The following is a 25928-nucleotide window of genomic DNA, read 5'->3' on the forward strand; positions in this document are numbered from 1 at the left end:
TTTTGGAAAGCATGAGTCTGACAAGAAAGATACAAGTGTCCCTAGCCCAGTTCTAACAATGCACAATTATAAGAGTCTCCAATTCTCAATTAGAACAAAGTAATTTTTGGGAAAAGTCACTTTGCAGCATGCCCTATTATCAATGCTACATAAACAGTGCTAAAGGCATGCACAAAGTGCCGGATTAAGACCTTTAGAGGCCTTAAGCACTTACAAGATTTTGGTGCCCCCATATATCTACTTCAAAATATAAACCATAATCATCCGTAAAATAGAACGTTATTTTTCGTAATGAAACAGAACTTACAGTAAGGGTGGAAAATAATGTTTATTTTTGTACACTTTCACTTTATTTATTGGTTCAGCTGCACCATGGTAAATCCGGCAATAGAAAGTTTCTGTGGTGCCCCCTTCCTTTGATGCCCTAATCACGTGCTTATTTTGCTTAATGGTTAATCCAACCCTGCATGCACAGGTGCTCTCATTAGAATCAGAACGGTTTCGGAATCTATCTACTCACAGGTTGCATTTGGAATTATGATGAAAGCTGCCAAGAGAAGAGGGGTACAGGATCTAAAAAGAAAGTGAGCCTGATTCACAAAGCTAACTTACACTTTCAAATACGTTTACCCTTGAGTACTTTTACTACTTTAGTTACTACTAAAACAAGCATTGGCATAGCCAATAGGTCTCGCCTTTGGGACTTTATAAGTGTTAACTATCCAGCACAATATCCTTGGTGCAACAACATCAAGTGTTGCATGGCTAAACACTTATAAGGTCCCAAAGGCGAGACCTATTGGCTATGCCAATGCTTGTTTTTCCTGTTGTGTCTGTGTTGCTTAGACGTTGCTTGTTACCTGTCCAGGTTCATCTAAATCGAGTGCACACGTTGATAGATCCTAGCTGTTTGATGTTAGGCTGTTTATTGAATAGATGGCGTCCGCTTCTCCTTCAGAAAGGCATCCCTTGATGCTCCAGTTTCTATGGCTGGGCTCGCGCCACGCCATCTAAAGGGTCGTAGTGTGGAGCCACAAAGGTGTGTACATGTTCCCGAAGTCGGGAGAGCAGCAGGCTGAGCCTTTCTGTAGTCACTCTGGTCCCGGCACCGCGAGGGCAGTGGCACACGCAGCAGGGCAGGTCTCCCCACAGTTGAACTTGAAAGGATTGTGGCAGGGGGCAGAGTGGCAAACCTCGGAAAGAACCCCTCTGTGTTGCGCCAGCTCTACCTGGGGTTCGATTCATCAGCTATTTCTGGAGCAGCTGCCATGCTGAGCTGCAAGGGAAACATTTGGCTGTTTAAGGCAACATATGTTTAAACAGTACGTAGAGGCAAGAGATAGGCAATTTATGTTGTATAGGTGACGCAATTGCTTTGTTAATATTATTACATATTTTCACACGTTTAAACCTTGCACATCCCTTTGCAGTACAAAGTCCCGCTTTAAAAACTGCTGTGAAATTCGAGCATTTTCATTCCCATGTTTTTCTTCCTCTCTGTGAATTGTTTGTGATGTTCACTTGTTCAAAAGTCGTTTCTTTCTTGAGAAAAATTTGAAAACTTGTGTTGGTAGCGGTTAGGAACCCTGCCGTTTTATCTAAAGTTGGGCTTTTTTGACAATAGGGCAAAGGGGATGCTAGGGTACGTGATGCGCAAGTTTTAAAACCTGAAGCCATAACAATCATTATACCACTCTGTCTCTTGACTTTGAGTTCCAGCGGAGCCGCCAGATCATCTGTTTACATTCCACCAGTGGGAGCAGGGGCGGCTCATACATAGCATTAACAAGGGGCTCCGCTAGATATTCAGATTTTGAGGGCAAACTCTGCAACACTTTTTCCTGGATTTAATGTTACATGTTGCCCCCAGAGTGATTACAGACCTCTTTACTGGCCACAGTAGATTTTGCTCATAAAATATATATTTTTTAAATATATATGGCTGTGAATTTTCCAGCAGTGAGGTTTCACAATGGTTTCCAAGTATGAAGACCCTCTCCCATGGCACGTGACCAGCTTGACGTGGGGAAAGGGGTTCTCGTTGAAGGTAGTGCTGTTATTGAAAGGCTTAATCAAATAAAAGCTTCCAAGTAGGGGCGTAGTTTCCGTTGATGCAGCAGGTGCAGTGGCACGGGGTCCCACGGCCTTTCCAAGGTCTGGACAATCAACCCAGCAGTGACACGAACAAAAAGGTTCAACGGCTTCATTTTGCTGCTCTTCTAGCTGGTGGAGAGCTTCTTTCGACCACCCGTGATAGACTTGACGCAGCAAATGGCGGTGTCGTTGCGAGGACAAATTGTCCCACAGTTGTGGTTTAGACATACAACCTCAGGGTCATGTTTTTTAAAAACAGTTTTCAGTGCAAACATTTCAGATGTCAAATCAAAATTATACGATCATTTTTGAGACATAACGAGGCTTTAAATGAGTCGAGTTTTGAAATTACCCGGACAGTGTGATGACTACATACCATGCCACTAGTCGAATAAGAAGTACCTAAACTTAATTTTGTCTGGCACTGCTGTGCAACAGGACTACACACACTGACCAAGGCAATCAGCAAGCCTAGCTGAGACCTTTTGGCTTTGCCAGTGCTTGTTTTTGTTTTTGCAGTTTTATATGGCGCGAACTCGACCTGAAGGTCTCACATCGCTTTACGTGAGCACCAGGTGCATTACAGACGGACACATTCATTTCTAGGCACGGAGAGAATAAGAGTTTGCCAAGATTCACAGGATATTTGAGCATCCCACCTGACACGAATCTGGTACCCAGGCTTCAAAGTAAGCCGCTCTAGCCGATAAGCCACTCTCAAGATCTACCAGGCTTCCACTCACCCTGAGAATTATTGCCTATTTTGTAGAGCGACAAACGAACACTGACAACCCCTTGAGGGACCTTGCAGAAGAGGCAGGGAAACGACTGAGGGGTCAAGTGACAGGAAAAACTAGGTTTATAGTAAATACAGAGGAACTAACCGCAGCGGCTTGACTAAGAGACGAGTTTTGACTTTGCAGAGTGCGCACATAATATTCGACCTTTCACCTCTCTGCCAATGTTACTACATGGCGTGTGGTCAAACCGAGGCCTAATATCGGAGGAGCAGGGGTACCACAATGCACGCATGTATCAGTGGTGGAGTTTAGTTTCACAAAAGGTCCCCATCACTTTGTAAGCCGGTACTTAGTTGTGTAGGACATGGTGCTCTTAGCTACCAATAATAGCAGTAAAGCTATTTTTGATTTTTTTAACTATAAATAATTTACAAGCTCAAACAAAACAGACATTTTTTTTTAACACTTCTATTACGTTCCTCATACATAACGTGTTCGCTTCGGACTAGACACAGAATTAGCTGTCTCACTGGCCGTAGGTAATTAAAAAAAAAAAATCATAAATGGAAAATGCACACATAACCATAAATTGAGGAGTTCTGAGTCAGCACTCATCATCCACTGATCTGTTCAACTGTCATTCACAGTTAGCTTCTGCCCAAACAGCACCTTGCGCTTCCCCTCCACCATGGGCTCTCTGCAAAAAAACAAAACAAGCATAGGCATAGCCAATAGGTCTCACCTTTGGGACCTTATAAGTGTTTAGCCATGCAACAGTTTATGTTGTTGCACCAAGGATATTGTGCTGCATAACTAAATACTTATAAGGTCCCAAAAGCGAGACCTATTGGCTATGCCAATGCTTGTGTTTGGTATGGGTTTTATTGTTAGAGTCTTTAATGGATGACATGACAAACTGGTTCCGTTTGTGTTTGAGATAGGAAGCAAGAAGTTTCCCCACTTTGCTCGCTTCGCATAGGTTAAGAGCTTTATATTTATTAATACACAACCCTGCCCTCTCACTTAGGATTTTGTGGTATTCGTATTTCTTTTGTGTTGGTAATGCGAGAAGCTTGCTATCATGTAAGGACGTAATGTGGGACAGCTCTAAGTTTTTGATCTCCTGTTCAAGCTGGGTCAATCTCGGATTGGTACTCTTGTTGATTTTTGTCTTGATTTCAATTATTGTGCCCCTTATGGTAGCTTTCAGTGCATCCCAGAGTGTATAAGTGCTAGTCTCCGGAGTGTCGTTAAGGTAATCTATTATAGCCTCCTCGATCTTCTTTTTATTTCCAGGGTCCGAAAGTACATCGCTGTTAAAGCGCCATCTCTTAGGCACAGAATCATTGTGACACCCAGCCAATTTTAGACTAATACACGAGTAGTCCGACACTAGCCTTGGGGCTATGTTTGAGTGTACAATTAGTCGTGTGTGTGGGAGCCTGCGATGAGGATATAATGTATCCTGGTGTATGAGTTATGGGGATTAGAGTAGAAAGTGTAGTCTCTAGTATCTGGGTGTTGGAGGCGCCACGTGTCCTTAAGGTTAAGTTTGGAGCAGATATTTTGGAGCACAGCATGTGAGTTCGTAGGGTGGTATTGACAGGTGGATTGTCTGTCCGTTATGTGGTCTAATGGGATGTTAAAATCCCCTGCTACTACCATGGCAGAGTTCGAATGCATTTTCCATGTACTTTGTATACAGACTAAACAGCTTTTTCGGATACTATTGAGTGCCAGAACTCACTAATTGGTTGTGCGTCAAGTATTGCCATACATAGTTTATAGAAAAAAAGATGGGAAAAAGGGAAAAGAAGCTAGAAAATAGAGAAAGCAAAGACTGAGAAACCCCAAGGCGGATATCCAGTCACTACGGGGTGCATTCTGCAACCTCTGGGGTTCCCCCCCACTCCCACCCCTCCAAACTTTGTATGTAGGAGGTGCGACGGCAGGATCGCCATTCCGTCTCATGGAGATCAACTGTTGTAATAGTCTATATCATAAATCTCCCTGTGAGTATACTTGGCTTGGTTACTGCAAGGCACTAGCCATGGGTCTACATATATTAGACACATCCCAATTCCCGTGTCCATGGGCATAGTCAAATTGTAACATCTATAAAGGATCCGAGTATAGGCCCATAAAATATTTTCCATCTTCACTTGTAGTGATGCCAGCATCACAGAGTGTATGTTAACATGCGGTAGATAATGAGGTAAATACTGAGGTAGATAAAGGTTTAATTTTCCTTATTGATAGTGTTTTAGAAAGCTTAGCCTGACCAATGGGGTACTGGTACCTTCTTCATCCCATGCCCGGGTCTGGAGAAGATCTCCTTTTGCTAGAGGCGGATTGGAAAGCCCCCAAGTATTGAGTTGTTGGGCCTTCCAAAAATTACGCCAGCTCCTTAGGGTCATTGAAGTAGTGCTGCCTGCCGCCATCGGATATCCTGAATTTGGCGGGGCCAACGAAGGAGAACTGCATGTTTTTGCTCCTGAGTTTGTCGCGTAAGGCAAGAAATCCCTTCCTGGTATCGACAGTAGGCTTTGAGTAGTCTTGTGTGAAAATGATTTTATGCCCATTTCAGGTAATTTTGTGATTTTTTTTTTCGTGCATGATTAAGGATAGCTTCCGTGTGCTGGGATCTCAGTGGTTTGCAGATAATGGGCTGGGCTGCTTGCCTTGCCATGGATTTAAAAGTGGGTACTCTGTGCGCACGGTCTAGTTCAAACTGACGGTCAAACTTTGCATTGGTGAGTTTAGGGATCCAATCCTCAAGGAAGGCTAAGCATGAGCCTGCCTGGTCTTCTGCACCCTCTGGGACCCCCATTCAGAAAGACAAAAATATCTATAAGTGATTCTTATTTGTAGATTTTTCTAATTCTTGTGGTCTTTTTCTGTGGTGCAAACAGAAAAGAGTGTAAAATACGTTTTTTTCTTTGCGTTCATTTCCTGATCAAAATAGCCTGCGCGAACGTTTGAGTGGACAAGAGTGTTTGGTATGTGAGATCAGCATGCTAGTTGTGAGTGAATAATTGGTGTGGTGTTACTATTATGGACTTCTTGTTTATTTTCATTTTGATTCTCTGTTTTTAAAAAAATTGCTTCGGCAATAGGAAGGTTTAAAACTTCTTAAGAAATCCTATTAAATACTGATTAATTCAAGCAAAAGAAAAGCCTTTGAAACTTTTTGTTGTATTTTCAAAATGTGTTCTCCCAAATAATATGGAGTTTAAAGACAAGTGCAGTACTAGCAACATTACTGTCCAACCATCTCATGTAGACAGCCTATTAAAATCTTGTGGTTTAATGGTGTGAAACTCCACCGAGATGTCCAATAGAATCAACGCAGCATTGCTGCCTCTGTCCATAATCACAACTATGAGTGCTGTTTCGGTACCATGTTGGCTATAGAAATCAAACTGGGCTGTATCTAGCAGATTGTTCTTGTTGATGAAGGATGACATTTCTAAATTTAGTGCTTTGTCAATATATTTCCTCGACATGCCTTCTTGGCTGTTGTGATCTTGTTTATGGACATGGGTCTCATCCTTGCTTCCACGTACATTCTCATTTACTGATGATCACTTTATGCTCCAGGTTCTGTGGGGTAGTCTTTGTGCTGGGACAACATTTGGTCGTTGGTATACTTTCTTCCACCTTCTTTTTCCTTGACTGTCATTGTAATGAAATCCAGACATCTGCTTTAATCAGGATTTATAAAGCGCGTCTAATCACCCGATAGGGTATCCAGATGCCTGCAGGCCCCAAAAGCTTATTTGAGCAGCCACGTCTTGTGGGCCATTCGGAATTTCGGAAGTGAGGTGATGGTCCAGAGGTGCTTGTACTATCGTTTCCCTTTTATATGTTTTCTGCCATTAAATTTAGCTCATTTTTTACCGTATTGTTTCAGTGGGCTCACAGTCTAATGGCACCTTAGTCTCCCTTCGTCAAATCCTCTGACAAGTGCCGGGCGGTGACTAAATGAGCACTCAGACAACCATGTGTTTGTAAGCATGCTCTATTCTCCCTGACTAATTGCACATTGCTAGACATGACCAGACCTTTGCTCTGGTCATCCTTCCTCATCCCTGCCTGTCCTCAGAATGCCCGTTACTGTCCTCCTCTTCCTGTCCACCAGTGGTTCTTGGAAGTGGAGTTCGGTGTCCAAGAAATATCTTATGTGGCTAAGCTACCTGCTGAAGAGATCTTGTATACCCAGTAAGCTCTACTGTAAAATAGTGGTAAGATAACTTTGATGTTAACCCACTCTCATTGCTCGGCACATGTTTCAGGATCTGAACTCACTTCTGGTTGAGCTCATATGGGATGAGGGCTGGCATAGGGTAGCAATGTCCAAATTACAGTGCTCTACAGCCGAGGAGGTACTAGCGGCGCCCAATATACAGGCATACTACTTGGTAGTGCAGCTCCAGTGGTTCAGCAAGTTGCAAGTTGCTGTGTGATCGCAGTTGACTAGACAATGCTCTCAGGCGCCTGATTCCCAGTGCCCAGATGCTATTTCAGCTCTTACTGGACCCCAGGTAGCTGATTTGTGGAGTCACCATAGATATCCAGGAGATCCGTCAGTGCTGGCTCCGTTGTCTTCGACCGACCCCCACCGACCTTACACCCAAATTATGCCATTGATAGGACTGGAGATGGTAGCCCAGATGGTAGCCCGGGAGGAGCACTGCAGGGCTTGGTGTAGTGGTCTGTTTACGGGGTGACCCGGGTTGGGGGCCTCTTTAGAAACTAGGATTTGCTGACATTTGATTATCTCTGCATGAACTTTGAGATGCTTAGAAGCAATTTTTGCTGCACCTTTCAGTAGTGGCTATGGTGTGCGCCCACTGGAGACAAGGAGCGATTGAACCCCCCTGTTAACCACTGGAGCCTGGTTCTGTGCACGACCACTGGTCGAACTACAGCTTTGCCTGTCTTTGCCAGGCCTTGAGAATGGACATCATCACACCTCTGAATTCACTGCAGGAGAAAAAGGAAACCAGGATTACATCCCAAATCACAGACGCAGACTGGGACAGGATATTATCCCTCAGGGGAGAGGTGTGGCGCAGGAGCCAGAGCAGCTGACTCCGGAGAGCGAGGCTCGTGGTTCGATTTCCGGTGCCAGCTCAGTTCAGCATCGTGCGACTCTGGGCAATAGCTCCAATCTCCCCAATAGCCCCCCAGCATCTGGATACCCTTAGGGGAATAAGTCGCGCTTTACAAATGTGGAATTTATTTTATATACTGAATCTCATAATGGGAGATTTAATTCATTAATTTCTACTTATTACACAGAGCATATCCCGCACCGGGAAAGATCATCAGGATATTTGGGGTGACAAATGCAGATTGCCCTAGATATGGTGAACATGGAGCCGAGATGCTCCACATGTTGTGGTCTTGCCCGTCCCTAAGGGCCTTCTGGACGGACGTACTGGAGACTATTAATGAGAACCCAGCGAACAATTCCCTGCATGCCCCTGGCATGCCTGTTTAGGGGGGCGGGGAGGGAGGGGGTCCCACACCCTAACAAACATTACTTAACCACCAAATTTGGGGACTTGGCTTTGGTCCTAGCTAAGCAGGAAATAACTATGCACTGGAAGGCGACAAGCGGCCAGCACCTGACTAAGTGGAGGGAGGTTCTCACCCAGTGGGCAGGATATGATGGCGCATTATTACTCCAGGAGGGGAAGCGGGGACATGGCTCAATCGAGATGGCACGAGCTAGTTGACTCTCTAAAACAGTCAATTAGGTGGACCCACCTAGTTGGCTGCTTTAAAGATCCTGAAGAAGGGTCCCCTTTTGGCTCCCCCCTACCCACAGATGACGTAAACGAAGGGTAGACCTAGTGGTATTCCCTACTGGTTTGTCAGGCTGTGGGGGGGGCCACTGGGGAAAAACTGATTGCACACTCGGTGGGGGGGAGGGGGCAGACTACAGTGCCCGCAATAGTATACAGAGCGACATAGACTGGGACACGGGATGGGTGGGAGGGAATGTAGATAGATTGAGGAGGGTAGTTGCATTGAGAACTTGCTGTGACGATTGTGATATAAATGAGAACATGGTACTACCAGCGTTTGCATTTGAAATGATAGTGTTTTATATACTGGTGAAGTGTACTACATGCCCTTTCAACCCCGAGCTGCTCACTGCATTGCATGTACCGCTAAAAAGAAGGACTAACAAAGTTTTTACAAAAGATAACTTTGATCGTAGTAATGGCCCAGTTACGTACTGGTAATTTTCTTTACCGTTAATTCATTTCATCCTCATCACCGGCATTAAGAATGAGGTGTCTGCCACCTCGAGACAGGCACAAAGAACGGGGAACATAAAATGTTAGCCCCACAAACTCATACAGGATACCACAAAGTAGCTGGCACTTCCAGACTCCTCCTATATCTATCAAAGCACGGTCAAAGTGTTGAAAGGAGAGGGAGTGAGTGGGGTGTAATGACTGATGGGGTCATTGGATGAAGGGTAATGAAAATTATCGGCAAGTCACCAGACCATTACCGCTACGTTACTGGTCCCATTCATTAATAATGAGGTATACCTAAGCTATAATCCTTTGTCAGTTAAAGAACAAAACATTCTTAGGAAACTTAAATATGCAACACCCAAATTGAACACATATAGAAGAACACAACCATGACTAGAGAAGAATGAATTATGTTAATGCGATTTGAAACTCCCTGTAGTCAAATTCGATTGCAAATCTGGCCTATTATTCAGTATATAATGTCTAACAAAAGTATACTCTGATAACCATATTGCAGCTCTGCAAATCTCAGAATAGATGCTACCTGAAATACAGCCAAGTATGTAGCCATCATTCTTGTTCTTCCTTGAACTAGAAGATTTTCTAGCACCCTTGTGTCCTGCCAGAAGAGGATTTATCTTATCTGTCTGCACATAGTCATTTTCATAGCAAATGTCACAAATAAGTGATTGATGTTTCTGTATGAGTCCTGTAATTATAAATTAAGAAAGCTTTATTAATATCCAATGTACTCAAAATGCGATTTAGGAGGCAAAGTGTTTCTCAGCTGTCATCCATTTTTAGTTGATGCTGACCCACTGGGTCATCCCGTTTATGAATTTGACTTTTGTCTAATAGTTGTATCTCAACTCATTTTGTTACTTCAGGTGCTGGTTAGAATCATGAACTCAAGCCAGGGGACGGTGGGCAGTGATCCAGTGATCCTAGCAACGGCTGGGTATGATCACACAGTACGCTTCTGGCAGGCTCACAGTGGGATATGCACTCGCACTGTGCAGCACCAGGACTCCGTATCCTTTCTGTGCAACCACGCGGACGTTAATTGTTGGAACTAGTTCTTGTGCTTAATTACACTTAGGAACAGTTAATGTAGCTACATGAGATTTAAGGCTTAATGTTACAATGGTATTTGTATAATTCTGACTGCTGCTTGTTAAAAGCTTTGAATTTTAGTAAATAACTGGTGATATTATTATTCCAAGTCAGTAATACTATGACTTGAAAGTTGTATAAAAAAAGTAAAAAATTTAGTGGTCAAAAATGTAGAAATGTCATAAAAGTTATGTTAAAAATGTCCATGTTTGCGTGTATTTCAATTACAAATATAACAAATGCATTAGTAAAAAGTCTAAATTTATGTAACAGGCATATAAGAGCACAGTCTATAGTAATGTAGCACAGCTCCTTCCTAAATACCCCTTTCAAATAAAATTAGGGTTTTTGGTGTGTTTACTAATTTTACCTTCCCTTAAGTCAGCATAACATGTAGGACATCTATCCCATCCAAAACAGCCCACATGTGTTTCGTTAACAAGGACTGTAAAAACGTAAGTTAACAAAAGTAGTGAATTTTACATGTTTTTTGTCTAATAATTGTATAGTATGTAAAACATACCATTTATTAAGGGTAAGACCGGAGCACTCAAACGAAATAGGAGAATCAATGGTCTAGTATAGGGGTGAGGTGCTCCAAGCAGTAATACAAAACTAGTTGATTACACCAGAATGTTTTGTAGTAGTCAAGAACGATTGTATAGATGGTTAAAACTTACAATGAACGTAATAAGAGACCTGTAAGGTGGGGCTTGAGAGCAAAGCTATAGGAAATGACCGCCATAGGGAAAGCTGTTAGTGCTAATCATAAATTGTTAATGCAATTAGGGCAATGTTTGCTAAGTTTGCGGTTGCATCTACTTGGTCTCTGATTGGCCGAAATTGGTGAACAGTTAAGAAGTATTCTTCTAGGGGAAAAAAAAGCAAAATAGCAATAGTTTATTCAGGAGAACCAGCATGCAAATAATACATACTGCGTAAAAGTGCTTATTGCCAAATATGTGTCAACAGAGAAAAAGGACATTATATAACTAGATATTGACCTGGGCACTATTGCAAAATTGTAACTATACAAAAGCAAGAGAAGCCTCTAGGTGCTATGACTATAGAAGTATAAATTGGTACAGTGACATATCACTTTAAACAAATATGTGCATGTGTGGTCAAAAAGTACCAAAATTTATATAAATGTGATGGAGTAAAGAGATAAAGAATAAGAAAGATAGTTGGTACTGACTTGTAATGCAGGTGTAAACTGGTAGTATGTAACAAAGGAAGTAACCGTGAATAAAATGTTTTCTAGTTATTGTGTCAAGAATTTTCAATTCTATTAAGGACATGGAGGCGAGGATTATGCTTCTTTCTTTTCTTCAGAAATTACAGCAGTCAATGAAATGCAAATAAACTTAAAACTACACTTCCCATGAGCCCCTGTAGTCCACTCTCTCCACCAATCACTGGGGTTATGTAACACCATATATGAGAATAATGCCATTTTATCTATTCACATTTGCTGTGTGTTTAAAGACCGAAGTCAAATTTCAGGCTCTGTCTTCCTACAAATTACTGCTTACTCTATATAAAAGGGGTTTGGTGTTTACTTTTCTTTGTCTGGCTGTAGAGTAAGATGATTTATGTGACAATCTTGCTGGGTACTGGTAGTGTGAAAGGAAAGGCTGTAGGATGTCATTTTTCTTCCCAGCACACACTAAAATGTAAATAGCTGTAAATGAACTATACAAAGAATATATCAGAATTAGGAAAGCACAAATTAAGCAACCTTTTTTTGCAATTCTGTAGTGTGGTCGAGACAAAGATTTTAATACGATTGAAACAAATTGGTACACTAGGCAATGCCGATTTCAGCACATATCGTCGGTGCGTTTTTGTCTGTGCAAATTTAGTGGTCATTAGAATTGAGAATATATGGTCTGTAATGGCATTGCTCTACCACTTGTTTCACAACAGAGGGCTAATGGGGATTTAGAGACCTGCAAGGGTTTACTCCCCTACTTCATTTAACAAAAGCACAGAAAGGAACCCATGGGTCTATGTGTATAGATAGCCTCACTGGAAGCCTAACCACCGAAGAGAATCCCTCACTCACCGTAGGTGGCATGATTCAGATTACTCCAGTGAATGTTTCTGTTAGGATGACCCGACCCAATCCATCGTAATCTAAATAGAATATACTATAGAGAAAGCAGAGGCAGGTCACTGAGTAACGAGTCAGGAAGGTAATTTTTGAGAGACTCTGAACCAAAGACACAGTATTTTTGTATTTTTCCAAAAATCCATAAGAAAAGACAAGCATAGCCCGGCCGCCCTATTTTGTCCCAATTGGAGAAACTTTCTATTTTTTGTGATTATGTACTTAGACAAATAGTCCAAAAATCGCCTACCTACCTAAAAGACACAAGAGACAAACTTATTGTACTTAAGGGATTGAATTTGAGAGTACTGTATTTCTTTAGATACATCAGACTTTTATGCAGAGCACACTTTTCCCTAGAATAGCTAGATTATTGAGCCAACAATTCGAACAGAAAAATATATTTCATTCTTACCATCTCTTTCATGACAATGTGCCTATTTGGAAGAGATGTATCAATGATTTTCTCATCATATGGCATAGCACAAAGGAGAAAGCAAGTAATTACCTCAAATGGATCAATACTCGAAAACCTTTTTTGAATTTTACTCATACAAGGGCAAAAGGCCTTCCTGGACGTTAAAGTCTTTCCAGACTGTGATTTCCTTGCCATCGACACGTACTACAAACTCATAGACAGGAACCACCGGTTAAGATTCAACCGTTTCCACTCCTCACCCCTCCGCAAACCCCCATAATTCGAAAATGTACTTTCCAGGCAATTCCTGCATTTACACAGGAATTGTAGCACAGTCTCAGTTTACAACATACAAGCTGAAACACTGGTTTGTAAATTGCAAAAAAAGCTATCCTGCATCCATCATCTGAAAATGAATAGGAGCGCATAAAAGAACATGTAACAACAATAGGGGCTCACTATTTATAACTTATTTAAAACCTGAAACTGAAAGATTGAGGTGTTTCACAACATATACATATTTTGGGGCATGCCTCCATTGGTGCACCACTACTCCTGGAGGTTATGCGGTGCATGTCTGCTCACTAAGTTCACAGAAGAACTAATCCTGGGTCCAGATCGCACATGGTGATAACGGAAACACATTAACTGCAACTCGACTATGTGATCTATATTATCACGTGTCCATACATACATTGAGATGACCTGCAGTAAAGTAAGGGTACGGATCTGTGAACACAAAATTAACATCAGATGCAGGAAGAATACTACCAAAATTACAAAACAAGATTAGTTGAGGATAGTGATTAATGAATGTCTGTGGCTCTCTGAAATAAAATGTCTAAAATTATTAAAAGAGAGCAAATATGACTGAAAACGGATGTCACTTGCTTGACCGGTGATATCCTGTGGACCTTTCTAAACCGAAATTAAAATACCTCCATTTTGTGGGAATACTTTTTATTCCTAGCAGCGCTAATATTATGACTGTACTCTAGTATTATATGCCAGAACAACATTCCCCAACACAACTCGTTTGTTGTATGCTATATGACAAAATAAGAATGTATAGCTATTTGTATACCGCGCACACAAACCAGTTTTTTTATTCCGTAACACCTAATTGTTTTACAAGCATAGCCATCTAGGATCCCTTTCTTCAAACTAACTTTGCAAATGAGAATTAATTGTATTGCTTCCTCTGATAGGATTAGTGTTGTTTCAGACAGTATCTCTAATAGCGACCAATTAAGACCGTATATGAATTCGAAAAAATAAACCACACACACAGACCAGATTCCTTTTTTGGTCATGCCTACACAGAGCATGTGCTGTGCTGCAAGACGCATTGTTTACTATTCAGTGGTCTTAAAACCTGCCTACAGCATACCATTGGTTGTTCTCATTGTCACTTTAAATTGCAAACTATCGATTGTTTGGCTCCTGTAGGCTTCCCTACCTTTCTTGTGTTAGATCTTCTACTGCATGGACCAAGTACATTTGTTCTTCATCTTCACACTATTTCTTTTTCATAAGCATTGTGTTATTTTTCCTGGACATGCAATGAGCTTTCCTGATTTTAACACTGACATATGGCTTCTTATTTATGTTGCTTTCACCCTTTCTCTATCAAAGCTTTAGTTACTTAAACCCTCATCTGTAATACTCTGACCCTCCACTCTATGCTACACCATTCTATGCCACTCCACTCTGTGCCACTCTACACGCCACTCTGTCACTCTACTCTGTCACTCTACTTTATGCCACTCCCCACCACGCCACTCTACCCCACTTTATGCCACTCCACTCTCGTATATAACACTTTACTCTATGCTACTCCACGCCATGACACTTCACTCTACGTACTCCACTCTTCACCAGTCTTTTGAACGCCACTCTACTCCACTTCACTCTGCCCTCCTCTGTGCTTCGCTACTGGAACACCACTTCACTCCACTCCAGTGTGAACCACTCTGCTCTGTCATTGTACTCTATGCCACTTCATACCAATCCACTCCATGCCAATCCGCTCTGCGCCTCTCCACTCTGCGCCGCACTCTACTCTGCACCACTCCACTCCGTTCTGTGCCCTTCTACTGCCCTCTGCCACTCTACTCTGTGCCACTTTCCTCTACGCCATGTCACTAACCTTTAGCCATACTGAACAGCAGCCACACAGCTGTACAACATGGCTAAATTACATTTACAGAGCCAATACCTCTCACATAAGCGAGATCTATTGGCTTTGCTAATGCTTGTTCTACACACTAATTCCACAAACTAGAATCCATTATATTGGTTCCTGTACTGTAATTTTTTCTGGTTCAGAAAATATCTCACAAAGTCTACCATAAAAGCATTGCCAACTTGTATTTTCTATAAAAAAAAAAAAAAATAGACTACAAGTAAACATAATAAGGTTGTTTGCTATTCGCAATATGGAGGAGTAATTCGAATGATTGTGTTCTTGCACCCTAGATATGTGTGACACCACACGCTTCTTTGCCCTGACATCAAACACATGACCAGATTCATTTCAAAGAGACAATCTTTAAATACACTATGCTGATCCAATGCCAGCAAGGGGCAGTGGTAGCGTTTTCTAGGTAGTTCTGTAAACCAAGACTGTTGATGAAGTAAGTGATGGGCGTGTCACTTAATGCCTCATTTTAAGATGAAAATACACTGGGTTTACACTTGGGACCTTTCTTCCACCTTTTTCATACCTTTACCTACAACGTTCCATACTCAAAAAGGCAACAATGTAACCATTGCATGGGTGAGTGAAAAATATACCCAAAAGTAATAGTTCACGTAAAAAAGCAGGGTGTGTCATAAGTGTCCTGTCTAGTCTTTCTTTTGTATTGTCACTTTTTATGTACTGTCATGTATGTACCAGTGCTGTCCCAATGTGTTCCATTTCAGGAGTTCCTTGCTTTTACATGAAATTATGCACTAATGTTATTCTTCTCTAACCCTGCCTTACAGATGATTAACAAGTCTCCTGAAGGCATGTATGTAAGCGTGCAAGGGGACGTATGTAAGCGTGCATGAGCGTCTGCATGTTGTGTATGTAAATACCACAAGAGGTGAATCACGATTGGATTCAGGCACTATTGTTAAGGATTGTTTTGGTCCTAATTAAGGACAACAGAACTACATGGGCAAATCTTATGGCCATAACATGTAGACCAGTGACCCAGGGACCATACCTTGCTCTCAGCCCCAATCCGGGTACAAATTAGTGCTTTCAATCTTATCAGGATAAGCCACAATAAATGCATAGCCTTTGGTTATAATGGAGATATTTTTATATCTATGAACACCCGATTCAGATAATATCAAAAGCCCCCTGAACCAGATTGAACTCACCTAGGTGTACCATCAGTTTGGGTGAGGGACTCTATGAAGCATGCCACGAAATTGCTGTGGGTGTGAGTCCCTTCCCTGAAGGTTTCTTTTCAGCAAGGTTACAGGACTGTGGGTGCAGCACTTGCTGTCCCGTTGGATGTGGACACCTTATCCTTTATTAGTATTGGAGGACATCTTAATCAGGCATGCTGGAAGAAGGCATAGTAACATATTACCCGAAATCAGCATAATCGAGCAAGAAATCAAAGATTTCGATTTACCTGAGGCCTCTGAAAAAATTATAGCGCACTCAAAGTATTGGTTCAACATCAATTGTACATTAAAGGTAAATCAAAATAGGAAATTAACTAGAGACGAGAAGGACTATATGGCTGTATTTTCACATGCGTCAAAAACAATTTCCAATATTGGAACAACTCATAATCCTGAGATCACTGCCTCAGAGGATCCATTATCCCTTCCTAAAGAGCTTTCTAGTATCATCTGTGATACTTACATAGATCTGATTCCAGTACACAACAATATTCCAATATCCTCTACTTCTTTTTATTTTTACTGTTGGTACCGTATAGGAAACAAACCATCCAAAGAAAATAACTGGGCACAAGGCTACATGCAGAAGTAAAACAGGATTAAAGGATACCCAAAAGCGGGGAGTTGCCATACAAGCAGGAGCCAGGTCTCAGAAATGAATCACAAATTCCATAGCAATGTTAAATTCTTGGCTCAAACAACACAAGTACCAGACTATTCAGAAGCCAACCCCCAACAACAAGATGTGGCAACTAAATCTGACATTACTATTGTAAATGTAAGCAAAATGTTATCATCAAATAAATAAACTGTTTAAGCTTTTGTCCTACAAAGTAATGAGATTTTACTCAAATACACATTTATCTTTTTTAATTTGTGTGCAAAATCAAATTCACAAAAAAAAAAAATCATAATAAATCCATCTATCATCCCACACCCAAATCATGTCCTCCTCAGTTAGGACGTCAATTAAGGCTTTTATGGGCATACACATTAATATCAGTCATCAACACAAATTTGTCTACACCATCAGTTAATTAGTTACCGCCTGAGCTAGACATATTTTCAGAATTAAACGTAGACAGTGCTCTTAAACCCGAAATCCACCTTTATCCCGACCCTTTAACATTGGTTAATACAATAGACTTGTTGCAAAACCTGATTGTCAATGACCCATATTGATTGGGAGACCAAACAAAGCGTCTGTTTAGAGGTTTTATAATTTTAAACTGCAAGAAAGGAAAGCCTCGGTCACGCTGAATAAATCAGTGATATTGGACCAGACTTTGTCAAAGAACATGATCCAGGAACCAGTGTCTAGTGTAATGGTCCTATCGACATAGACATGGCTTTGCACACAGTATCATCAAACAAAGACCCTAAGACCTTGAAAAAGTGGGCCATGGAGTCTTTGAAATGGGGGAGATTGATACTCACCCTCAGGATTGATAGATTTGAATGCTTCCCAATGTAATTCATTTGGATGTGTGGCTCATTGGGTCCAATTTGCCAGATTTCAGTTTCATTGTTGTTTGTAATCTCTGTGGTCATTGACTCTCCTGGAAAGCACTCTCATTCTTTCTTGGGAGTCACACCAAGAGTGATACTAAGATCCAAACAGAAGATGAATTGCTTAGAAAAGAGACATATCAGAAAGCTCTAATTTTATCTTGCAGCCTCAAACTGTGAGATGGTCTGACTTGCTGTACTACGTACACCAGAGCATTGGGTCCGCTCATTCCAGATGCAATGCCGATAATTTGTGCAATAACTACTTTAAGCATGCCGACATGCATCATGCAGCCTGCCTGAAGAGATGCATGAGTCAAAGAAGTGCCTCCCCCAACTCGCCCTCTGCTCCATGAACCTACAATAAGAACAAAAACAAGCATTTACAATGCAACGGTCTCGGCATTGTTAAAGTTAGAGCTATTGGCATTGCTCGTGACATTATTTTTGTTTGTTTTTAAAACATTTAAAGAAACGGCATTGTTATTTACAATGTCAATAGCTTAATCACTCTCAAAAGCGAGATTTATTATGCGAGCATTATTTGGGAAGTTTGGCAAAGCCATAATTATGAGGAAAACGCTGCAGCATCGCAAAATGCCAGTGGCCCAGACTAATATGCATGATTAGTATGTGGATTCCATGCCCATTCCATCTTTGTCCTCTCTGCTGAAACTGCTGTCTGAAGTGTCAAATTTTATTAATACTAAACAAAAATCGCACTACCGTGCCAGGGCCAGACTTGGCGTTGATAATGATTGTTTGAAAAGGGAACTTTGAAAGGATACGAACTTGACCAATTCTGGTTTCAAAATATAAGAGAACACTGTAGAGGCATGCGTCTACCGACTGTTATATATAATTTGGGATATATTTCTTAATCTGTCGAGTTCAGCCACTGCATGATTATATTGTTGTCTCTTTTTGAAACTCATGAGCAGTAACATTGTCGTGGTGTCACTAGGGCTTCAAGTGGATGCTTTTTCAATATTATATACAAGCCACAGTTACTGCTAATTTATCTTATGCAACTAACAACGATTGACAAAGCCAATAGTCCTAACTTGTTGTAGGTATCATGTTACTTGTTGTATCATTATGCCTGGATGCAATGACAAAAGAGACAGCAAAATACAAGTCGCATAGACCCCGCGCAACACCGCCCCCCACCCCCACCCATTTGTTTGTATCCCACTTAAAGCCCTGGGTAGGATGCTCAACAACAGGGCCGAACTGGAACCCCAAAGTAGGCCTGGCAATTATGTCGGACCAGCTGGAGGGTCATGGGGGAGGTTAACTGTGAAGCACTTTTGCTACAGGAAACGCCTGATGCCCGGGCAAGCCAGCCCGGCCCTGCTCAACAACCCCGCTCTCTCCCGCATTTACCTGTGATCAGGCGCGCAACACCCATTGAACTCAAAGGGCTTCAGCCCCCCCCCCCCCCCCCCCCGTCGTGTGTGGCAGCCCGGGATGAGACCGCTTCCCGGGCAGACACAAAGCCGCGCCTGAGCAGTTCACAGGTCTTTAAAAAGACCATTTGCATGTTAATGAGGCCTCGCTGTTGCTTCACCCCTTCTAAGAACCCCCGCAGCTCCACTCTGCCTAGATTCAGCCCCCCCCCACCCCCTAAATCAGCGCCACTCTGCCTACTGTTTAAAGATTCAGCGCCCCCCCCTCGAAATTTTCGCTTATCCCCCCCCCCCCCCCCCCCCCGAACATTAACTAGCAAGTGATTTCGCTGGTCGCTTTTTCACAAGCTCTGAACTTTGGCAGTGATGTTTCCCCTTGATAGAAAAGTTTCAGTTTCTGTATTTGGATTCCATGCCCATTCCTTCTTTGTCCTCTCTGCTGAAACTGCTGTCTGAAGTGACACATTTTATTAATACTAAACAAAAATCGCACTACCGTGCCAGGGCCAGACTTGGCGTTGATAATGATTGTTTGAAAAGGGAACTTTGAAAGGATACGAACTTGCGAGTGCTTGCGGCCTGAAACAACAAGCGAAGTACCAGCAGCAACCCCAGAGGACCGAAGTTGCTGCGGGACCTGGAGAGCAAATTACCCGAGTCACCTCGAGGTACAGGCATTCAACGCTGACTCTACAGCCTCGAACGGCCGAATGTAAAGCTATCGGCTGGGCCTGCCGATTCCGGACCCGGACTGCGGAGCTTGTCGGATCCGCACTGAAGTGCACTAGGGGACAGTGCGGGGACGTGCTGGTCCCGAGTCATGTAATAACCCGGACGCATTGGCCATTGCACTCGGAGGCTGTGGTGGAAGTACGCGGTTCGTCGCAAAATGGCAGACGAGCCATGGCTGTGATTGTCGACATAGGACGGCTTGACACGGCCGTAATCTTTGGTTATTTGCCTATGTGGGATCTCCGCAGGAGCACAAAGCGGGATAGTGTAAAACAAGCCCAGGGCACCGGAAGACACCACCGCAGCATCGCAAAATGCCAGTGGCCCAGACTCCAAATCTGTCGAGTTGGAGTGGTGAATGTTCCATGCCACATTTTGCCATCAAAATTCATTTCGACGCAAAACTAGAACCGGAAATGAGGCAAGACGCCGAGTTGTAGCACCACAACATAAAAGGAAGTTAAGGAGGTCGAAGTACTGTTTGCCAGAGCGGAGACCATAGTCCAAGCACGGTTCATTGTGGCAGAGAAACCAGAGTTCTATAAAATAAATGTTCGTGAGGGAGGGGGTGGTTTTCGTAAAACGTGCCTGGCGCTCGGTAAAACAGCTTGAATTGTGTAACGATGACCCGCGAGCCGAGAGAGCGTGCACAAATGTTGATGTGAGAGACTGAAGACATTGAGAGTTAAAATCTGCAAGCGACAATTACTTTTATTTTCTTTGCTACATAAATGATCGAATTTAATGGAGGGCACCGAAAGACACCACCGCCTTTCTCCGAGGCACAGCAGAAATGCCTCGGAGAAAGGGAGCGTCCTTTTCGGATTCGGGGGCGTGTTTTGCTGTTGTCTCCTCCCTGAGACTTCTCGCAAAAAACACGCCCCCCGATCCGAAAAGGACGGGGCATAATCGGAGTGACTGACCTCTTCTCCAGTGGCTGGCCAGCATTTAAGAGGCCAGCCAATGGAGAACAGGAGAGAAGAGGGGCGGGTGCAAGCCCCTCTTCTCAAAGTCATTAAATCTCGCGAGCGAGACTGCGCAAGCGCAGCCTTCGCTAGCCGAGACCTAAAAAGACCAGATCAAGACTCGGCAGAGGTTGGTGGGAGCGTGTAGAAACTTAAGAGGGGTTAATGACGAGAAGGCTGAAATTTGAAGAACCTCATAATAAAGGCTGCAGAAGTTCCCACAAGTCAGGAAGCCTTTTAGGTGCAGAACACCAAATAAAACACACCCTATATGTGCACAGTATCTCAATGATCTAAATAAAATATTACAGTTCCCTCAAACGTGTTTTCAAACAATCTTATTTCAGCAATTCTGTGAAGGGATCAATGCGAGAAAGCTACTTATATCAGCTAGCGCAGCAAAGAAAGAGTTGGAGCCTGGTCATAAGTTAAATATTACTGTAAAAAATTATTTAACTGCGGACGCTTAGGAAATGTAGTTTACTCTAGTTTCCATGATTCAGAGTTTTGAGAAGCTAAGAAAAGATTACGTTTGTCTTCGAATTAGGACCGTATGTTCACCAAGACTGTCCATGAGAGTTGGAAGGAGAGAGGGCTGCTTTAGAGCCTGGCTGCATGAGTCCAGGGTGGGAGATTAAACTTGGCTCTGAATTGTGCTGTGATAGAGAGACCTGTGCACGAATGTGTATGTGACTGACCTAATGTGTGTGTGCGTGTGCATGTGCGTGTGCATGCGTGCATTGGAACTGGAAATTGAAACAGTTTTTTATCACCTGCTTCAATATTTGAGAATCACATTGTGAAAAAAGTGATGAGTTCTAGTAATCTACCTCTTGTTCTAAAGCTCAAATCATAGATTGTTGTTAAGGATATTTCTTAACTTTAATCTGGCCAGTTAATAGTATAAAAATGGTTTACATTTTCTTTAAAAAAAAATTCAACCTACAAATTATAAGATTCATCAGCATAGTTTTGGGCCATACTGTTTTAGTCCGTACAGTAGTACACTAAGTGTTAACAATTTAGGACTAGAAAAAACAGAACTTCATCTTCGTATGTGTCCTTAACTAATCTGCTCAGCAAGTGAATTCCCTGGAGATTACACCTGATCGCAGCATGATTGCAGCTGCGGGTAAGTTACTGATGTTTGGTGACTGATACAGATCTCCTACTCCTAAGAAATTATGTGGAAGAACCCAATCTTGCAGATTTAGGCATTCCAAAGTTAAATCTCAGTACATGATTGCACTCAACAAAATTAATTTAATATTTTTATCCTTCAGGCAGCACACATCTTCTAGTGCTTTTTAATTAGATCTGAGACCTACCTTGAAAATATTTTGGTGATTTTATCAATTATATAAGCTGTACATTTCCTGCAATGGTGGAATAGTCTGTTCCATTCACAGGATTGAAAACAAATCAGTACAGTGTTGCTTCATACAGATGGTCAGGATTTAAGGGTATGTTAATCCTCAGGAGTATAGCCAACAATCCCAGCCTTATACCTATTCCAACCCAGGAACTAAATAATATGTAGGTTAGGAACCCAAGAAAAATGGGAGAAGGCAAATGACCCAGGAGACAGTGGGTCCAAACAGACATCACTTGAGAACTCCACTTTATTACTCCTCCGATATCTTGAATAAAAGAAACACAAAGTCCACTGTGAGACTTATGCAATACAAAACCTACAATATGTAGTGTATACAACTCAACTTCTGTCTTAAAACACCTGTCCTTCAGTGAAGAAAGACTTTAACTAACTCCAGTCCCACCCAGAATCAGGCCTAAACTGACTAGCCAAGTGGAGGTTCCGAGGTTGTTGAGATGAGGGAAAGTAGCCCACTGGAGGCACAAGCATGTATACTATGTAGTTGCTAAAAGATGTAATCCTAATAGTAAGGCTACCAGGATGGTGGGCCGTATTACCTATAGTAGAGCAGTGAACACCAGAAGGATGCAAAGGAAGGATTCAGAAGGTAAGCAGGAAATAACACTGGGAGGAAGAGCTAAGGGCAAGGAACCGAAGATAAGAAAACAAAGATGAGCATACAGAATGCAGAGTGATGAACAGCAATAGCGAAGGAGTCACAACAGAGAGGTGTTGCCAGGCAGTAACCTGGTGTATGCACTGTCTTTGTATATTCAGTATGTTTCGGAAGCCTCACCCATAACCAAGAAGTCTCTGTCAAGCTAATCGCCAGGATCCTGTTCTCTTTATATGCCAATTCTATGTCTGCATGTCTCAGTATTGACACTACATTGGCAAGACTTTTCCCACTAGTCTAAACAGAAATCCCGAAATTAGATATCAGCTCCACTGATTTTGAATAAAGCCATATACCAACAGTACAAGTATACATGTTTGCTAGGGACCAGTCCAAATATCATACGCATTGAAACATAGTCAAAACAGTCCAAGTGAACAGAATAACTTCAGGGAGTAAGCAGCACACCAGCACTATGAGGTCCACGCTTCCCAGACATTCGTATACTTTTTAGCACATCCTGTATACTTGGCTATCTCTTTTTCAGCATCACAGCAGAGGTTTGTACCTCTCCGCCAGGTAGACAGCGATGAAGGGGTCGGTGAACGCCAATTTTGACCAATGTCCCATTTGGCCACGAGATTACCATAGGTTATTGGCAGAGTTTGGTTTTTAGTGTCCAGTCAGCCATCCATTATCCCATGAAGCACCACCTTAGAATCTAACACTGCTGCTACTTGCAGTGTGCGTGTGATCTCCCTGCGGACTGAGGCCCAGTAGGCTTGTACAGCCAGGCAGGAACAGAAAACGTGCTAAAAGGACTCCGAGAGGTCGCCGCAGCGCGTGCAGGCAGGTGAGCTCACGCGCCCCATCTTCCAGAGCCTATGAGGGCACTATCTTTGCGTTGTGCCAGTCATCATCATCCAGCTCTCCCAGGTCTGCTGACCAACTCACTCTAAGCTTAAGCAGAGTGTCTGGGGCATTAGGGAGAAGGGAACGGTATAGACAGGAAGTTCCCTGCCGACCCTAGAGTTCCATGGTCACCTACTCTAAGGGGTTAGCTACAGGGACTCCTTATACGTGTCAGGGGTGTGCTTCACATGAAAGTTTGGAAGAACTATGAGTTATGAAGGTCGTATTCAGCTTTGAGATTATCAAAGAAAACAATATGGTCCTTGTCCCACAGGTCCCCTAGAGTAATAATCCCAATCTGGTACCATCCACAGGACGCCTCCAGGCATGCTACTCATTATAGCAAAGTCCCAGCCAACAGAGGAGTCTGAGCCTGCCGTTGGTGCACCTAAGCAGCTGATGTGCAAAAGAGCCACCCATCACCACCACAGAAGTGTGATATTAGAGACACGAGGGAGGGCAGTGGGGGCTTCCTTCCATAGGGTAAGTTGTGGACACCCCAGGTTTCGAACATATGTAGTTCTGGATGCCAGGAGATCTCTTGGCAAACTCCCAAACAGCCACTCATTAATCAGGACCATTTGTGTGGCCCAGTAGTAAAGGCGAAGGTCAGGGGCACCCAGGCCCCCCTCCTAGGTGGATGCAGTGCATTTAGTGTGGGATACTCTGGGGGTCCTTTGAATCCCAGTAAAACCTCATTGCCATAGATTGTAGGTCTGGAAAGAAAGAAGTAGAACAAAGGGGTAATCCTGTAATACATTGAGAAATGTAGGTAGGATCAACATTTTATACAAAGTGATACGGCCCGGCAAATTCAGGGGAAGGGTGACTCAATAAACAAGATCTGTACATGTACGCGCCAGGATTGGTGCAATGTTGAGGTCTTATGGTACCTGTGGGTTGGATGAAATATGGAAGCCAAGATGCTTGAAGGGACCCAAGGTAACCCTCAGTCAGGTCTCAAGTTGTGGCAGGAAGGGGGCCTACCAAGTGTATAAATTGTGACTTTTCCCAATTAACCCGAAGGCCTACCACATCACCATATTCCTCCAGCATTCTAAGGAGGCGTGGGAGAGTCATCCGGGGAGACTACAGATAGAGCAGCATATCATCAGTATAGAGCGCTATCTCATCTTCTTGGTGCGAGGAGAAACCGTGGATCTGGGCATCTGTTCTAATCCAGTTTGCTAGAGAATCTTTCACCAAAGCAAAAAGCAATGGGACAGGGGAAATCCCTGTCTCTTGCCGTCTGGAATAGGAAGGACATGGAAAGAGTCCTATTGACCCGGACCCTCGCTACAGAGCAATCGTACAATGCCTCAATGAGATCAAGAAGCCTAAGCCCAAAGTTCATGCGGCAGAGAATTTGGAATAAAAAGGGCCAGTGGAACGTATCGAAGACTTTCATTATCAACGAGGAGGAGCGCAGCCAGGCCTGATAGCTGGTCAGTGTAAGAAAGGACCGCCTGGAGTCTGTGCAGACAATGTCACGTGCTCCTACTTGGCATAAAGCCATTTTGATCTTCATGGATCGATGTCCTGACCAGCTATAATTTTTGCAAGTATTTTGGATTCTATGTTTAACAAGAAAATGGGTCGGTAGGAGGCACAAAGTGTCAGCCTCCTCTCTGGCTTAAGGAGGGTGATCACAGTGGCCGGGTCAGGAGGCAGAGTTTTGGTATGGTGTGCTTCCTAAAAAAGAGAAAGCAGGTGGGGGGCCAGAATGGTAGAGAATGTCTTGTAAAAGTTTGTTGGAAAGCTATTTGGGCCTGTTTTTTCCTCAAACAGAGTGGCAGAGATGGTTGTCTGCACCTCAAATAGCGTGAAGGGTTCATACAGCACGGACCTGTGCGGCCATGATAGAGGATGGATTTGGAGGTTCGCTGCAATACGGTGGGTCTATTCCAACAGCAGCTAGAAGCTACGGCTGTATGGTAAGTGATAATCTGCAATCGCGATGGTGATCTATAGCGCCGGGACACCTCCTCGTGAGGTAGCTGTTCGCGCTTTACAAATATCAGTATTATTATTATTATTATTATCTCAGCCGAGTCAGCCGTGAGGTGTCCCTCTTGGGTCTGATTGCTGGGACAATGCGAGGGCCCTCCCACATCTGGGACAGGTAGAAGAGCAATTTGCTAGTCTTATTGCCATGTTCATAGAGCCGATACTGATTTAAGGAGGCAACCATATGGGCCGAATCAAGTAGTCTGCGTTTAAGTGCCTCACAAAGGTCCTCCAGTTGCTGC

General features: G+C 42.9%; 1 protein-coding gene across 3 annotated transcripts in view; it reads left to right on the top strand.

Annotated features, from left to right (window-relative positions):
• The window catches only part of MLST8 (MTOR associated protein MLST8), a 177539-nt gene that overhangs the window by 15602 nt on the left and 136009 nt on the right, over positions 1-25928 (top strand). For all 3 annotated transcript variants that reach the window (XM_085629433.1, XM_085629434.1, XM_085629435.1), the window contains exons 2-3: positions 10000-10143; positions 21857-21908. In XM_085629433.1, the coding sequence (XP_085485559.1) occupies positions 10015-10143; positions 21857-21908 (181 nt within the window). In that variant the 5' untranslated portion in view covers positions 10000-10014. The remainder of the gene's footprint in view (positions 1-9999; positions 10144-21856; positions 21909-25928) is intronic.

This window comes from Triturus cristatus, chromosome 10 (genome assembly GCF_964204655.1).
Source record: "Triturus cristatus chromosome 10, aTriCri1.1, whole genome shotgun sequence".
NCBI classification, from domain to species: domain Eukaryota; kingdom Metazoa; phylum Chordata; class Amphibia; order Caudata; family Salamandridae; genus Triturus; species Triturus cristatus.